This window comes from Priapulus caudatus, unplaced genomic scaffold (assembly GCF_000485595.1).
Source record: "Priapulus caudatus unplaced genomic scaffold, Priapulus_caudatus-5.0.1 Scaffold1203, whole genome shotgun sequence".
Classification (NCBI taxonomy): Eukaryota; Metazoa; Priapulida; class Priapulimorpha; order Priapulimorphida; family Priapulidae; genus Priapulus; species Priapulus caudatus.
This window is the reverse complement of record NW_014578264.1, coordinates 37,866-56,343: the sequence shown is the minus strand read 5'-3', so window position 1 is coordinate 56,343 and position 18,478 is coordinate 37,866. Positions and strand designations below refer to the sequence as shown.

At 46.8% G+C, this 18,478-nt stretch overlaps 3 protein-coding genes across 3 annotated transcripts in view; 2 read left to right on the top strand and 1 right to left on the bottom strand.

Annotated features, from left to right (window-relative positions):
- LOC106815803 (tektin-3-like) overlaps window positions 1-6,255 on the top strand; it is a 9,621-nt gene extending 3,366 nt beyond the window's left edge. Inside the window, exons 3-10 of the mRNA XM_014820315.1 lie at window positions 1,272-1,379; window positions 1,505-1,546; window positions 2,532-2,602; window positions 3,032-3,172; window positions 4,041-4,263; window positions 4,493-4,647; window positions 5,107-5,230; window positions 5,897-6,255. Of these exons, the coding sequence (XP_014675801.1) occupies window positions 1,272-1,379; window positions 1,505-1,546; window positions 2,532-2,602; window positions 3,032-3,172; window positions 4,041-4,263; window positions 4,493-4,647; window positions 5,107-5,230; window positions 5,897-5,989 (957 nt within the window). The 3' untranslated portion in view covers window positions 5,990-6,255. The remainder of the gene's footprint in view (window positions 1-1,271; window positions 1,380-1,504; window positions 1,547-2,531; window positions 2,603-3,031; window positions 3,173-4,040; window positions 4,264-4,492; window positions 4,648-5,106; window positions 5,231-5,896) is intronic.
- Window positions 6,256-7,553: 1,298 nt separating this feature from the next.
- On the top strand, window positions 7,554-12,262 carry LOC106815802 (tektin-3-like). Its single transcript, XM_014820314.1, has 6 exons — window positions 7,554-7,826; window positions 8,338-8,461; window positions 8,814-8,884; window positions 9,274-9,411; window positions 11,446-11,569; window positions 12,230-12,262. Exons 1-6 carry the CDS (start codon window positions 7,555-7,557, stop codon window positions 12,260-12,262), a joined length of 762 nt encoding a protein of 253 aa, XP_014675800.1. The 5' UTR covers window position 7,554.
- Window positions 12,263-14,072: 1,810 nt separating this feature from the next.
- On the bottom strand, window positions 14,073-17,982 carry LOC106815805 (death domain-containing membrane protein NRADD-like). The gene is made up of 2 exons (XM_014820316.1): window positions 17,799-17,982; window positions 14,073-15,849 (listed from the first exon to the last, which is right to left on the bottom strand). Exons 1-2 carry the CDS (start codon window positions 17,839-17,841, stop codon window positions 15,518-15,520), a joined length of 375 nt encoding a protein of 124 aa, XP_014675802.1. The 5' UTR covers window positions 17,842-17,982; the 3' UTR covers window positions 14,073-15,517.
- Window positions 17,983-18,478: the final 496 nt, after the last annotated feature.

The following is an 18,478-nucleotide window of genomic DNA, read 5'->3' as shown; positions in this document are numbered from 1 at the left end:
CAAACAATGAGCCACGGATTACTCATGTATGGCGGTCGCTCCGTCAAGCGCCTACTTCCGCCTAATGTTGCGTAATCGCGTATCAAGAAGTAGGGCAAAGATCCGTTCTTCCCGTCGTAAAGTCGCGGCAAGCGACATTCGGCTACTACAGAGCAGCGCACACCACGAGTATGCGTGGCAGACGAGCACGTATGGTACGGTGGCGACGCCACGCGACGGCAGTTAGAGGAGCAGAAATACAGCCAGGTTAGACTGGCCTCACGTGTCAGCCCTCATCGTCGAGTCTCAAGCCCTACAGCCCTATCCCCCCCCCCCCCCCCACCCCCCCTTATGCTGATGAACACCCTCGCCAGGTGAAGAGTTTCTGCCATCTATGTCTGAACTTTTAATTCGCATCGGCTGCGTTCGATTCATTCTGTTTGTTGCCACAAAAATATAAACCAACACCGTGATAACGACAGTAGCCGGTATGTACTACCTACAATGCTTACATCCGCGAATTCTAGCCACCCACTGTATCTCCCTGAACAATCGATAGCTACTTAGTAACCATATTCAAGTTTAGTTATCTCATCTTATCAACAGCATTAACGATGCCATCTTTCTGTTTGACATGATCTGTGTGACACTCATTTGCGTCATGCTTGCTCCCCCGCCACAGTGCGCGAGCATGTGTGTGTGTGTGTGTGTGTGTGTGTTGTGTGTGTGTGTGTGTGTGTGTGTGTGTGTGTGTGTGTGTGCGTAGCGCGAATTGTGCGGCCGCTGCACCGTTGTGTTGTGTTTGCCGTGCGTGAACGGGGGTGTATTTGCTTATCTTGCCGTTGCGGTAATTACTTGCCCCCCTCCACTTACATACACGTCTGACGTCTATTCTGTCTGCGTCTGTCAGAATCAGGATGTATTTTTCCCGCTTTACCTCACCGCAACACACTCACACCTAACGTCTATCTGTCTGTCTGTTACCACCAGGACATGCTTAGCCCCCTCATAAACATCTGAATTTGGCTCATGACTAGTTTATGCTAGCTATAATCACACCCTGCCTGTGGGTAACCATCAGATCATGGAGCTAACGATAATATAGATTTATCTTATATAGATTTATTATATTATATCTATATTATCTTACTCCTGATCAGATGGTGCTTGCCCCTCACCTCCCCTTACACACACAACTCTGACATCTGCTCTTGTGTCAACATTATGTGATGCTTGCACCTCACGTAACCTTACACACACAACTCTAACATCTGCTCTCGTGTCAACATCAGGTGATGCTTGCTCGCTCCACGCCGGCAGAGTGGCTTAACGCCAGTCTGAGCATCGCTGCGCAGGCCGTCGGGCATGCGAACAGCGCGCAGAAGTTGCGTTTCGAAACGGTTCGGCTCATCCGGATGCGGACGAGAAGACGCGGATGACGCAGGCCGACGCCGCGACAGAAACTCGGAAACCGGATCAGCGACATTAGTTATTGGAAGTCGGAGCTGCTCACGCAATCCGACAGATGGTGACGCGAGATCAACGTTTTGTCCGACTTCAGGAGAAGGTAACGCGTTGCCATGCGACCGGTGTCATGGCAACGATCACAACACTGCCCTGTGTGTCTTCGAATGTACTCGTAAAACTATTTTACAGCCTTCTTAATACATTGCTTGCAATATGAATTACCATAATATACCCATACCTTACCTATTCATTAATACATCTCTAATACCATTTACCTTACATGAATGCGATCATCGTAACCCCCAGTTATCTTTAAACTCGCACGAATCCAATTAATTCGAACTTGGGTCTTTGAACGTTCGACCTTCAAAGATTTTCGATCCTAATAATTCCCCCACGTCTTGACCCGTGATCTCCGCTCCCCTCCTCCCCCACACACGACCCTTTACATAACACTCATAGTCTCTACAGCTATGAGCAACCTTTATCATTTATGAGCTCAGAGCTATTGCCGCTGAATGACGTCACAGGCAAGTTCGGCGACGAAAAACCGCTAATTAATTAATATATAATTAATCAGGTGATATGATATGATTAATTAATTCACAGGTTGGATAAGTCACTGCAGGAGATGAACGGGCCTTTAGAAATAGCAGAAGAATGTCTTCGTATTAGGAACAGCGGCAAAACATTGACCTTTGTACATGACAACGCCGAGAGAGAACTGATACGGGTATCATGCTAAACTCTCGGATATCATGCTAGATACCATGATATCATGTGACATACTGAGATTATCATAGAGACGATATTCTGTGATGCCATGTTATGTATTTGACTTGCATTACAGTGCAATATCACGCTATGTGTCAGTTGCGCAACGTATACCCAGATGACGCGTGCTATAAGTAAATATTGCATTGTATATCATCTAGTGATATCTATTTTGGCTTCATCTTAATTGTTTTTACGTGTTTATCAAATATTTTCTTTAAAAATTATGCATGTGAATGTTCTCACTCGTGTCTCTCATAGCATGAAAAAGCGGGGTAGTTAATTGGTCGCGTAAACTATGTTGCTTATAGGAAGTTAATCTAGCAAAAGAATGCAAGGAGAAGATGACTATTGCATTGGACCGGATAGATGCACAAATGAGGTAAGTGTGCGGACGTGCAGACGCTGCGGACGTGCGCCTGTATGCGCTTTGTGTGGTGTGTGTGTGTGTGTGTGTGTGCGTGCGTGCGTGCGTGCTGTGCGTGCGTGCGTAAGCGGCAATGCCTCGTTGACTGTGCGCGGATATTGTGTAGTGTGTGTGTGTGTGTGTGTGTGTGTGTGTGTGTGTGTGTGCGTGTGCGCGCGCGCGTATGCGTGTGTGCATGTCCGCCTGTGTGCTCCTGTGTGCGCGTGTCTGTGTGTCTGCGTGTGTGCGTGTGCGCCTGTGTGTGTTGTGCGCGTGCGCGTGTGTGTTGTGCGTGTGTACATGTGTGCGCGACGTCTTATTACAAAATATTTTCCCCACGAGACGCGAGGTGGCGCACGGATGCACATTCGCGATACCCACACGTTTCGTCATCGCTATACGCAGGTTGAACAGAGATTCGCTGCAGTCGCTAGAGTTCGACACGACAGACAAGCAGATGGCGCTGTCGCTAGACGAGCTCAGCTACAAGCTGAGCAACACGTCACGTGGCATCTGCTTCCATCCTGGAGTCGAGCAGACGAGAACGTAGGCTGCTCACATCCGTTACATCACATCCGTTATAGATCGATAGGTTTGCTGCGCGGAACGAAGCGTAGCCTCGTTCCAGATATCTCATCGATATCTAATCGATGATCTATCGATTGCATCACTCTAATACAAGCAAAATCGATAAATCGATCATCGTGCACGAGTAATATAGTGTAGCGTGTGCGTTACGGGCAACGTTTAGGTCTCTTAACGCATATAATAATTTCGTACGTTAACGTATATTAATGCATGGTATGAGATTGCACAGCCGCGTGAAATAACATTGGCACGTGACGGCACACGTCGCTGTGCGTCGCGTGACGTCGTATGTTGTCGTGTGCGTTGCACATTATCACACACATTTCCGTGGGAGTGACATGTAGCGTTGCTGTGTGTGGGGGGTGGGGTGTGTGTGTGTGTGGGGGGGGGCGTGTGTGTGTGTGTGTGGCGGGGTGCGTCGCGTTAATATGTGCAACGTTGCTATGCATGACGTGAGAGGTTGCTGCGTGTGTTTCGCGTGACGTTGTGCACATACCCTGTATGTACGCGTCTGCCGCGCGATATGTGACGTTGCTGTGCGTGACGTGCGACGTTGCTGTGTGTGCCATGACGTCATACACTGCTGTGCGTGACGTCATACACTGCTACGCGTGCCGTAAGACGTTGACGCGTATGCGTCGCGTCACGCGTGACGTTATACGCTGCGGTGTGTGTGTGTGTGTGTGACTCGAAACGTTGCCGCGTGAGTAGCGCATGACGTCATAAGCTGCTGTGCGTGACGTAAAACGTTGCCGCGTATGTGTCGCGTGACGTCATACGCTGCTGTGCGTAACGTTATATGCTGCTGCGCGTGCGTGTGATGCAGGGACTCGGACCCACAGACGTGGATGCAGCACAGTGACTCGAACATCCAGCACTCGCAGGCAGAGCGCACCAAGTCTGCGCAGCTGCGCAAAGATCTAGAGGCGATGTGGACAATGTGCATCAACGACATGTGGAGTCAGTTCAACAAGGTGAACACCAGCATCAGTGAGAGACAACGAGAGTACGAGGACGCGAGGTCACGCACTCAGCACAACCTGTCAAGGGTAAGCAGGCAGGGAACGGAGAGAGGGGGGGGAGAAGTACAGAGAGGAGAGCGAAAGAGAGAGTGTGTGTTTGTGTGTGTGGGTGTTGGTGCGTGTGTGCGTGTGCGTTTATTGGGGAGGGAGAGAGGGAGAGAGAGAGCGAGAGAAAGAGAGCGTGCAGCCATCATTCTCGCCCGTCTCCAATCGGCGACGTGTCACCGGTGACCTGTGACGTCACCTGCTCTTGCAGGTCATGACGGAGATGTTTGACATGGAGAAGAACATAGATCTGCTGAGCAAATCCATCCGCGACCTACAGGCTCCTCTCCAAGTGGCACAAACGCGGCTGCACACGCGCGCAGCGCGCCCTAACGTCGAACTGTGTCACGACCCGCCACACCAAAGGTCAGCGCGACTAGCAAAGTTCACCTTCAGATAGTTGCGAATTAGCGCCAGACAATAGTGCCTCTCGGCTATTCAGACTCGGGCGTCTCTGCGAGACGTCCGGTATGTCTGGCAACGAGCCAATAATTTGTAGACCAGTGAGATTTTTGTTTACGTGGTGGTGATTCTCTATATCGATGGCGCAAAGTCACCTTGATGTAAGAAGCGATGATGCTTTAGACAAATCGGCAAAAACCGAAATCTCAGAATGTAAACGTGTTGCAGCGCGAGGCCCACACATCAACTCGGCGAAACAACAACAGTCTGTTTTCTTGCTGTCGGAGTAAACCATATAGCACTAAATTCCAAATTCCATGTTCAGCCGTACTCCCACGACCTGTGAACTGCCTAGCGATAGAGCATATAGTATTATGCTTGATGAGTGTATACGAGCGCCATCTATGGGCGTAAATGTTGCAGATTGGTGTACGAGATAGCGGAGATACAGGCAACGGTGCGAGAGCTGGGGAACAAGCTACAGGACGCAGAGGCAGCCTATCAACGGCTGCAGGAGATGAAGGATTGTCTACAGCGGGATCTCGAGGTGACGTCACGCACATCGTTCGCATCCGATCGTAAATTATGAAGAAACGAATGCTTAACCATAGCAATGCAGGCGTTTAAACGCGGTGTAGATAATATATAGATAGACCTGTACATTTTCAGCAAGGGGCGAATATTTTCGACCCTTGTATTGGAGTATTCAGTCCACAGCCTTACCTCACCTCACCCGACTGACATGATCCTTATCCTCCCACACCCACCCACATCACACCACCTCATAGTCACCATCCCACACCCACCCACATCACCCCACCTCATTTTCACCCTCCAACGCCCACCCACACCACCCTTCTTCATATTCACCATCCCACACCCGCCTACATCACCTAGTTCAGATTCGCACGTTCGTTCTCCCAGCCACGCTACCCCGCATCACACAACCGTAGGCCTACAATCTCGGTACATGTTACCGCGTCTCACGTCGTCTACATTTCACTAATAGACTTGTCACCTCACTGCATATCCACAATTCCATCCATAGCCATTCCCTTGTACCATATCTACATGCACGTCCCTTTCCATCTCTTTATAAGAACCCCACCGACGTCATCCCTAACCGTGTCCGCTATTCGTTCGTAATCACACTCGGCGTCGTTGTTGTCTATGCTAACCGTGTGACGCAGCGCCATCTGGTTTTCGTTTTCAGGTGAAAAATAACAGCGTATTTGTTGATCGTGAGAAATGCCTGGGAATCCGTAAAGCCTTCCCGATATGTCACGCGCGGCTTGTCGCCTACTGAAGATCAAGGGCAGGATTGCAACGACGAGAGACAAAGCCTTGATGTGCCACGATAATTAATAAATATGCAAAGAGCACATGTTTGAGTTACCGCACCTGCAATCCCACAATACACGGGAACGAATTGCAGGGTTTAGAACGCGCAATAACGACGTAGCAGTTAACGAATAGCGTGTAAGACGCAATAAGTCAACATATGTAAATCCGTGTAGTGAGATTGCTTTATCTTTAGATTGAGAAATATGAATGAACCAAAAGTTGGCAGCATATGGTGTTTTCGTGTTTATCACTGAACGTTCACCCGTTGTACAGATTGATGGCAGGTCACAGCAACAGTTCGATTTCTGCCATACCTCTATGCATCATCCTGTAATTGACGTGGTCAACACCACACGTGCAAACCTGTTCCGTCGACAACGTGGCGATAATACAGCAAGAGATGATCTTACTCGCACGAGTATGATGCTCATAAAATATGCTATGCATTACGAACGTCATCTTGAATTTAAACGTGTTTATTACAATAAAGATTATATGGGCTTGAGTAGAAAGTCGAAAGACCAATGAGATAAACATGGGCTCACAATTCTAATGGTACAGTGCTGAATTGAATGAGTTATAAATGCTGCTTCACTTCATATAACCGGCTTATATCTTTGGTAGTGATTACGAGTAATGGCATATTTACAAGTTGCCTCGTGGCAACTATCTATGTTCTATAAGGACACATGTTTTACTGTCGCGGGCAGGAAAACATTTCTTCCTCGCCCACCGTCGTTGTACCATATATATATATATATATATATATGGTACAACGACGGTGGGTGAGGAAGAAATGTTTTCCTGCCCGCGACAGTAAAAAACGTGTTCTTATAGAGGACATAGACAACTATTAGCAGATAACATTGTTTTCATAAAGACAGCACGCAGCGTTGTTGCCATAACGACGGGGGACAATGGTCACACACGTCATGCGCGCTAGACAGAATACTTACACGCGTAAACGTCAAATAAAGTGATTACGTCACCGTAAATAGTAAAAAATAAAAAAACTATTTCCACTTTTTCACAAAATATAAGTAATTCTGTTCACTTTTTATGATTAAATTGCTGCATTATGCTTCTTATTATACTATATTGTTCGATGTGAACATACACTCGTGACGCATACATAGCCCATAGCAAGCAATTGCTAGGAACACTAATATCATATCGTCCAGGTTTTTTGGATTTTTAACTAGTTGAGAAGCAATCTTATCAGGTAAGAATTTGACGATACGTAGTCCCGTTAGCTCTTACTTTTAATGGAAAAAATGGCAACAAACATTTTACAAATTTTACCATAGCAAATTCGTGACGTAGTCAATTTAAAGGATACACGAACTAATTACGTAAATACACAGTGGCTTTACTGTAAGTCGGCAAAAGGTCACATCCTCTATTCATGTTGGGGAGAATTCTGGGAGCGCTTGGCAGGGTTTATACCGTAACACGGTGTCATACCGAGTATCATTTATAAGTAAAATACATCGATATTATGTCGTTCTATACCGTCTTATTTAGGTGATGCTTGCTCGCTCCACGCCGGCAGAGTGGCTTAACGCCAGTCTGAGCATCGCTGCGCAGGCGTCGGGCATGCGAAACAGCGCCGAGAAGTTGCGTTTCGAAACGGTTCGGCTCATCCGGGATGCGGACGAGAAGACGCGGATGACGCAGGCCGACGCCGGACAGAAACTCGGAAACCGGATCAGCGACATTAGTTATTGGAAGTCGGAGCTGCTCACCGAATCCGACAAGATGGTGACGGAGATCAACGTTTTGTCCGACTTCAGGAGAAGGTAACGCGTTGCCATGCGACCGGTGTCATGGCAACGATCACAACACTGCCCTGTGTGTCTTCGAATGTACTCGTAAAACTATTTTACAGCCTTCTTAATAACATTGATTGCAATATGAATTACCATAATATACCCATACCTTACCTATTCATTAATACATCTCTAATACCATTTACCTTACATGAATGCGATCATCGTAACCCCCAGTTATCTTTAAACTCGCACGAATCCAATTAATTCGAACTTGGGTCTTTTGAACGTTCGACCTTCAAAGATTTTCGATCCTATAATCCCCCCCACGTCTTGACCCCGTGATCTCCGCTCCCCTCCCCTCCCCCACACACGACCCTTTACATAACACTTCATAGTCTCTACAGCTATGAGCAACCTTTATCATTTATGAGCTCAGAGCTATTGCCTGGGAATGACGTCACAGGAAGTTCGGCGACGAAAAACCGCTAATTAATTAATATATAATTAATCAGGTGATATATGATTAATTAATTCACAGGTTGGATAAGTCACTGCAGGAGATGAACGGGCCTTTAGAAATAGCAGAAGAATGTCTTCGTATTAGGGAACAGCGGCAAAACATTGACCTTGTACATGACAACGCCGAGAGAGAACTGATACGGGTATCATGCTAAACTCTCGGATATCATGCTAGATACCATGATATCATGTGACATACTGAGATATCATAGAGACGATATTCTGTGATGCCATGTTATGTATTTTGACATTGCATTACAGTGCAATATCACGCTATGTGTTCAGTTGCGCAACGTATACCCAGATGACGCGTGCTATAAGTAAATATTGCATTGTATATCATCTAGTGATATCTATTTGGCTTCATTCTTAATTTGTTTTTACGTGTTTATCAAATATTTTCTTTAAAAATTATGCATGTGAATGTTCTCACTCGTGTTCTCTCATAGCATGAAAAAGCGGTAGTAATTGGTCGGTAAACTATTGTGCTTATAGGAAGTTAATCTAGCAAAAGAATGCAAGGAGAAGATGACTATTGCATTGGACCGGATAGATGCACAAATGAGGTAAGTGTGCGGACGTGCAGACGTGCGGACGTGCGCCTGTATGCGCTTGTGTGTTGTGGTGTGTGTGTGGGTGCGTGCGTGCGTGCGTGCGGCGTTGCGTACTGTGTGTGTGCGCGCGTATGTGTGTGTGTGTGTGTGTGTGTGTGTGTGTGGTGTGTGTGTGTGCGGGTGCGCGCGCGCGTATGGTGTGGCATGTCGCCTGTGTCTCCTGTGCGCGTGTCTTGTGTCTGCGGTGTGCGTGTGCGCCTGTGTGTGTTGTGCGCGTGCGCGTGTGTGTTGTGCGTGTGTACATGTTCGCGACGTCTTATTACAAAAATTTTTCCCCACGAGACCGAGTGGCGCACGGTGCACATTCGCGATACCACACGTTTCGTCATCCCTATACGCAGGTTGAACAGAGATCGCGCAGTCGCTAGAGTTCGACACGACGACAAGCAGATGGCGCTTGTCGCTAGACGAGCTCAGCTACAAGCTGAGCAACACGTCACGTGGCATCTGCTTCCATCTGGAGTCGAGCAGACGAGAACGTAGGCTGCTCATCCTTACATCACATCGTTATAGATCGATAGGTTTGCTGCGCGGAACGAAGCGTAGCCTCGTTCCAGATATCTCATCGATATCTAATCGATGATCTATCTTGCATCACTCTAATACAAGCAAAATCGATAAATCGATCATCGTGCACGAGTAAATTAGTGTAGCGTGTGCGTTACGGGCAACGTTTAGGTCTCCTAACGCATTATAATTTCGTACGTAACGTATTAATGCATGGTATGAATTGCACAGCCGCGTGAATAACATTGGCACGTGACGGCACACGTCGCTGTGCGGTCGCGTGACGTCGTTAGTTGTCGTGTGCGGTTGCACATATCATCACACATTTTCGTGGAGAGTGACATGTACGTTGCTTGTGTGGGGGGTGGGTGTGTGTGTTGTGGGGGGGGGGCAGGTGCTAGCACCTAGAAGTGTGTGTGTGGTGGCGGCGGTGCGTCGGCGTTAAATACTGTCAACGATTCGCTATGATGACGTGATGAGGTTGCTGCGTAGTGATTTCGCGCTGACGCTTGTGCACATTACCCTGTATGTACGCGGTCTGCGCCGCGAATGGACGTTGCTGTGCGTGACTGAGACGTTTGCTGTGTGTGCCATGGCGTCAACCACTGCTATGCGTGACGTCATAACACTGCTAACGTCGTGCCGTCAGACGTTGACTGCGTATGGGCGCGTCCGCGTGACGTTATACGCTGCGGGTGTGTGGTGTGTGACTTCGAAACGTTAGCCGCGTGAGTAGCGCATGCGATCATAAGACTGTCCTGTGGCGTGACGTAAAAATGTCTCGCGTAGTTTGTCGCGTGTCGTCACTACGCCTGCTTGGCTGTAACGCTTATACTATGCTGCTGCGCGTTGCGTGTATGCAGGGACTCGGACCACCACACCGTGGTATGCCAGCACCATGTGATCGCAACATCCAGCACTCGCAGGCAGAAGCGCACCAAGTCTAGCGCAGCTGCGCATAGATTCTAGAGGTCGATGTGGACAATGTCATGCCAACGAATGTGGAGTCAGTTCAACAGAGGTGAACAAAGCAGTCAAGTGAGAGACACGAGACGAGGTCAGCGCGAGGTCACGCACTCAGACAACCTGTCAAGGGTTAAGCAGCGCAGGGAACGGAGAGGGGGGGGAGAGAGTACAGAGAGGAGAGCGAAGAGCAGAGTGTGTGTTGTGTGTGGGTGTTGGGCGTGTGACGTGCGTGCGGTATGCGGTTGTGTGTGTGTGTGTTTGGTGTGTGTGTGTGTGTGTGTGTTGTGTGTTGCGTGTGTGCGTGTGCGTTTTATTGGGGAGGGAGAGAGGAGAGATGAGAGCGAGAGAAGAGAGCGTCGCGAGCCATCGTCTCGCCGCGTCTCCAATCGGCCGAACGGTCACCGTGACCCTGTGACGTGACCGCTGCTCTTGCAGGTACTGAAGCGGCAGATTTTACATGGAGAAGAATATAGATCGGCTGAAGCAAATCATCCCGCGTCTACAGCTCCTCCAAGTGGCAAACGGACGCGCTGCACACGCGCGCAGCGGCGCCCTAACGTCGAACATGTGTCACGACGCCCCACACAAAGGTCAGCGCACTAGCAAAGTTCACCTTCAGATAGTTGCCGAAATTAGCACGCAGACAATAGTGCTTCTGGCTATTCAGACTCGGGCGTCTTGGCAGACGTCCGTATATGTCTGGCAACGAGCCAATAAGTTTGTAGACCAGTGAGATTTTTTATCTACGTGGGGTGATTCTCTATATCGATGGGCAAAGTTACCTTGATGTAAGAAGCGATGATGTTTTAGCAAATCGGCAAAACCGTAATCTCAGAATGAACGTGTTGCAGCGCGAGGCCACACACTCAAGTCAGGCGAAACAACAACAGTTCTGCTTTCTTGCTGTCGGCAGTAAACCATTAGCACTAAAATCGATTTCAGTGATACTCCACGATCTGTGAACGGCCTAGCGATAGAGCATATAGTATTATGCTTGATGAGAGGGTATACGAGCGCCATCTATGGGCTAAATGTTGCAGATTGTTGTACGAGATAGCGGAGAATCAGCAACGGTGCGAGAGCTGTGGGAACAAGCTTAAGCGACGCGGAGGCAGCTATCAACGGCTGCAGGAGATGAAGGATTGTCTACAGCGGGATCTCAAGGTGATATCACGCACATCGTTCGCATCCGCATCGTAAATTATGAAGAAACGAATGCTTAAACCATAGCAATGCAGGCGTTTAAACGTGGGTGTAGATAAGTATATAGATAGATACCTGTAGCATTTTCAGCAAGTGCGCGAATATTTTCGACCCTTGTATTGAGTATTCAGTCCACAGCTTACCTCACCTCACCCGACTGAGAATGATCCTTATCCTCCACCCCACCACAGATCACCCACCTCATAGTCATCTTTGCACACCCACCCACATCACCCCCCCTATATTCACCCTCAACGCCCACCCACACCACCGCTCTTCATATTTCACCATCCCACACCGCCGACATCACCTAGTTCAGATTCGCCGTTCGTTCTCCCAGCCATCGCTGCCCCGCATCACACACCGTAGGCCTACAATCTCGGTACATGTTAGCGTCTCACCGTCGTCTACATTTCACTAATAGACTGTCACCTCACTGCATCTTCCACAATTCCATCCATAGCCATTCCCTCGTACCATATCTACACGTCTTTCCATCTCTTTATAAGAACCCACCCGACGTCATCCCTAACCGTGTCCGCTATATTCGTGTAATCACATCGCGGGTCGTTGTTGTCTATGCTAACCGTGTGACGCAGCGCCATCTGTTTTCGTTTTCAGGTGAAAAATAAACCATCATTTGTTGATCGGTGAGAATGCCTGGGAATTCCGTAAAGCCTTCCCGATAGTCAGCGCGGCTTGTCGCCTTACTGAAGATCAGGGGCGATTGCAACGACGAGAGACAAAGCCTTGATGTGCCACGATTATTATAAATATGCCAAGAAGTAATTTTTGAGTTACCGCACCTGCAGTCCCACAATACACGGAACGAATTGCAGGGTTTAGAACGCGCAATAACGACGTAGCAGTTACGATATGCGTGTAAGACGCAATAAGTCAACCATATGCTAAATCCGTGTAGTGAGATTGCTTTATCTTTAGATGAGAATATGAATGAACAAAGGTGCAGCATATGGTTTATTCGTGGTATCACTGAACGTTCACCCGTTGATCGTCATTGATGGCAGGTCACAGCCACAGTTCCATTTCTGCCATACCTCTATGCAATCATCCTGTGAATTTACGTGGTCAACACACACAGCGTGCAAACCTGTTCCGTCGACAACGTGGCGATAATACAGCAAGAGATGATCTTACTCGCACGAGTATGATTGCTCATAAAATATCTATGCATTACGAACGTCATCTTGAATTTAAACGTGTTTATTCAATAAAGATTTATGGGCTTGAGTAGAAAGTCGAAAGACCAAGAGAATAAACATGGGCTCACAATCTAATGGTACAGTGCTGAATGAATGAGTTATAAATGCTGCTTCACTTCATATACGGCTTATATCTTTGGTAGTGATTACGAGTAATGGCATATTTTACAAGTTGCCTTCGTGGCAAACATCTATGTTCTATAAGGACACATGTGTTTACTGTCGCGGGCAGGAAAACATTTCTTCCTCGGCCCACCGTCGTTGTACCATATATATATATATATTATATAGTATATATATATTATATATATATAATAATATATATATACACCATATATATATATATACACCATATATATATATATATATATGTACAACGACGGTGGGTGAGGAAGAAATGTTTTCCTGCCCGCGACGTAAAAAACGTTTCTTATAGAGGACATAGACAACTATTAGCAGATAACATTGTTTTCATAAAGCAGCAGCACGCAGCGTTGTTGCCATAACGATCGGGGACAATGGTCACACAGGCGTCATGCGCGCTAGACAGAATACTTACACGCGTAAACTCAATAAAGCTGATTACGTCACCGTAAATAGTAAAAAATAAAAAACTATTTCCACTTTTCACAAATATAAGAATTCTGTTCACTTTTTATGATTAAATTGCTGCATTATGTTCTTATTATACTATATTGTTCGATGTGAAATCACTCGTGCGCATACTAGCCATAGCAAGCATTGCTACGAACATAACTATATATCGTCCAGGTTTTTTGGATTTTTAACTAGTTGAGAGCAGAATCTTTCAGGTAAGAATTGACGATACGGTAGTCCGTATAGCTCTACTTTTAATGGGAAAAATTGGCAACGAAACATTTACAAATTTTCCATAGCAAATTCGTGACGTAGTCAATAAAGGGGAGGTACACGAACTAATTAATGTAAATACACAGTGGCCTTTACTGTAAGTCGGCAAAAGGTCACATCCTATTTCATGTTGGGGAATCTGGGAGCGACTTGCAGGCGTTTACACCGCTAACACGGTTCATACCGAGTATATTTTAAGTAAACCTACATCGATTTATGTCTTCGGTGTGGGGGGGAGGGGTGGATATACCTTCTTATTTATACTAGTACGCCCTCGTTCGATTCTCTCTCTCTCTCTTCTTCTCTCTTCTTCTCTCTACTCTCTCTCTCTCCTCTCCTCCTCTCTCTCTCTCTCTCTCTCTCTCTCTCTCTTCTTGTATGTTTGTCTCTCTTCCTCTCTCACTCTATCTATCTATATTCCCTATTCACATAATATAATAGAAAGAGATGTCTTCGCCACCGCTCGTACTTACGTATACGTAACATAGCATACCAACCAGTCAGCCGGAGATTCTCCGCCTTTCCCGTGACTCGATGATTTCTTTACACGGCATCTCTCCTTACGATACTTATGTAGACAGTGGTCCGCGCTCACGCGCGATGCGAATTACAACACCTATCCTCGACGATATAGCAAGGCAGAGCCGGACTCTATCACGTTTGTTTCTACGGTGAAAATTGTTTCCATATAGATCATCAGCCGCATCCCACTAGAGAGAGAGAGCGGAGCACTATGATGTTTCAGGCTCTCCGCAACACGTAACTCGTCTGCTACAAGCAGCAGCAGATACGTTCATTGCTCCGTCCCACCTCCATACATCTACCACGTATGAGAGCGGCGCGCGGTAGGGGAGCGGGTGGGGTTGATAGCAATCGTTGACGATGGGCGCATAATGAAAGCTCTCACAGGATAATGCCAATACCGGATGAGTATAATTCGCGCCAAAACCATCACGTGGTCACGCCCACGACGTCGCTCTGTCACGTGGCGAACATACTCAAACGCTAGCTACGACGGCGGCGTGTCAAGGGCGAAGATTTTAATGCCACGCAGTCATGGCCTGTAGGGATTCACTCTAGACCTATGATGACTGTTGCCATACACGGGAACGCCGCATAACGATTCACACACGCGTTAGATTGTTATCTGAATGTATACGAGTATTGTAGCGACATAATAATCACACACACAAGCGCATGATTAACCGTGTACGCGGGGTGAACGTGCATACGCCTGCCGAGCCTCGCATATACCCAAGTGACAGAATGATATTATACTACATGTATTTACAACACGAAATGATACACACATTACACACAACATACGGTGCTATGCCTGTTGAACATGATGTGATATCCTGTGTAACAAGATATGATATCTCGTTAACATGATATGATATCTGTATAACGTGATATGGTATCAGGTAGAACGAGACACGATATCCTGTGTAACATTATATCAGAAGTAAATAATAATAGATCTATTCATAATATATTATTATTCACTCCTGATTATATGATACCATGTGTAACACGGCATGACATCTGCATAACACAATATGACATCATGCATGACGTGATATAATATTCTGTATAACTAGATATTATATCAGGTAGAACACGAGATGGCATCGTGCGCAATGTAATAATTATTATGCCATTGTGGACACCGCGATTTCACATACTGGACAGCACTCAATGTTTAAATATACATGATTATATTATGATGACTGTACAATGCAATACGATACCCTATACAAATGCGATGTAATGTGCTGCCGACTCGATCACGCGTTGCGCGCGATCGTGGCGCCGTCTATACGTTACTGGCGTGAGAGTTTCCCAGCACGCTCGTGCGTGTGTCGACGTCGTCGCGCGTGTCACCGTCGGACAATGCCAGCTCCTCATCCCCGACCTCCTCACAGTCTGCTGTCGCCTCCTTTTGCGACTTCTCTTGCTTCTGCTGCCACAGCTGCCGGCGCCGATAGATGACGTAAGCGACAAGGCAGCAGATGACGATAGCGAGCACCGAGCAGTAGATCGGAATGAGGTGGCCGTTCGATGCGTCGCCGACGCCGTCAGATGGCGCCACGTTTACACTTTTCGAGCCGAGGTTCAATTGCGGTCGCAGTTTGGAGAAATCTTTGGCTGTTGGAAGCGACAGAGCGGAAAAGGAAAAAGAAAAAAGATTATATTTTTTTATCTAGATTAAGTTTTAATCACCCGCAACCCGAATTTATATTTTACGGTTGGGTTTACGTAAAGAAGGTGGTTAGCTGCGTCATAGATAGTACAAAATAATCTGTGGACTATATGTGTTGTTTTACAATCAGGGTACATAAGGCTAATAACCACATTGTGGGCCTCATTAAAAAAATCAGTGCACTTTTATTTAAAATGTAACATGGCCAATTATTGGGCACTGTTAGCTCAACCTACAACAACGAAGAAACCGTTTGAAACAGACATTTACTTTTCAAAATATCTAAGTATTCGGCATTTCTGGACCATTATCACCGTCTCATCAGATTTTTTTAATGTTTGAGCAGGTGTATCTCTGACATCAGCAACCACTAAGCATGATTAAAAATCAAAATTAACTATTGAAATGAGTTTGTTTAAAATCTGAATACCCCGTAAGATTGTGACTAATTGATTTATTGCGACCCCCCTAAAATTGAGGTGCATATTCCGTCAAAAAATGTCTTCTCCGAATTCCGTATTGTAATGAATAATCATCACACTTTACTCAATGAATCAACATTTTAAATTATATTATTTCTATATAAATTTATATTATAATTATTTCTATTTCACATAATCCACATATCAAACCATATCATTCAAATCTACCTCATAGTGACACATGAACCTGTTTTACGCTATAAAAAGGAAAAATTGAAGACTTGACGCCTCAAGATGTGACTTGTTTGCAACACACAAACAAAATTTGAGGAAAAACAAAACAACTTTTTTTCACCCCCGTGAGACAAATGAGTGTACCCTGATAGTAAAACAACGCATATGGCCTGCTATATCATAAACAATGTGCAGATCTACGTTGGCATGGAAACGACAGCGTTGCTATGGCGTTGCCTCGTTGCACGGCGTTCGATATTTAATAGGTCTCAGGGGAGAGATAGTGATTCGCTAGATGGCGCATTATTAGTATAAATAAGTTGTGGATATAGAAATCAGTTAACCCTAACCCTAACCCTAATCCTAACACTAGATTATAAACACAAAATTAGCCAAAAATAATAAAAAATAAAATAAATAAGAGACAAAATTAGCCAATCAGAGCCGTCCCCTAGCGGATCACTATCTCTCCCCTGTGCAAAATTCTTCGATATTCAGGATTATCTACCGCATGCTATAATATATGTAAAGACTATGTTTTTTATGTTATTGCTTTTCATTAAACGCATTTCGATTTACTGATTTACTGATTACTGTCCGTAGTGCACTACTATTCTACGTTCTTCTATGCCTATAATAATCTCACGTTAATTCAGCACATTAGGCTCACTTGTGTTAAGATTATTATTTACGTTACGTTGCGTTACTTTGTGTTCAATGAGCCGCCTTTCCACTTTTAATATAAATAATAATATAAATATAACCTATATCTCAATATTGATTATTGTTCTCTCTGCCTCACTGACTTCCCCATCACTCTCTCTTCCTTTCTCGCGTTCTCGCTTTCGCTCTCGCCCTCTCTTGCACTCACACATACATACTCACTCATCCACTCTAACACGCCCTCACTCTTATTCTTATAATTTCGCATTATCTCGCTCTCTCCCTCTCTCTCTCTCTCTCTCTCTCTCTCTCTCTCTCTCTCTCTCTCTCTCTCTCTCTCTCTCTCTCTCTCTCGAACACCCCTTTTTGCTCTTTCTCTCTTTAAATCTCACCCTGTCTCACCAATTTGCATTCTTTCTTCCCCCCTCCCCCCCTCTCTCTCTCTCTCTGACCCTGTCGACCGCCCTTTCTCGCTCTATATTTCTTTCCAGATCCCCCTTCACCCCCTTCTCCCCCTTCTCGCCCTCTCCCTATGAGCGCTATCATCGCTGCACTACTAATATAGAGCCGCTCACCTAAACATATCGTGTCCTGTGTCGGCGAGCAGGCCTGTAACATGATCTGCTCGTCCGTGCACTCGCTGCACGCGTGACACGGCAGCTCGCGACTGTCTACCTCCGAAAAGCTGCCATTCTCACACGGCTCGCACGTCGTCGTGTCCGCCCCCGCCCCGCACACGGTGGCAGCACCGTAGCCGGCCTCGCACGACCGACAAGGGGCGCAGCGGTTCGTCGCCGCGTCGCGACGGTAGCCGGCGTCGCAGACGCACGCGGCGTCGTGCGTCGCGTTGCAGGCGTGCACGAGCGACGAGAATTCGGGACACGTCGTCGTCGTGCAGGGAGCGCACACCTGCGCTCCGGTGCTCGCGTGCGCCGTCTCGTAGCTGCGGCCCAACACGCACGCCGCGCAGATCGGCGCGTCGGTCGACGTGTGGCACGCGCGCGCCACCTCGTGGCCGCGCGGACAACGAGCGCAGCAGACGCCGTTGTTGTGCATGTACTGGTGAGGAGCGCATCTGGCGTCTGTAGCGCTCACCTGAAATATGCGGCGAACGGACGAGTTAGCATGATAGACGAGTGTATAGCTGGCATACTATTTTGCGTTCTCTCTTTTCCTTCACATTCACACACACACGCGCACACACACACACACACACACACACACACACACACACACACACACACACACACACACA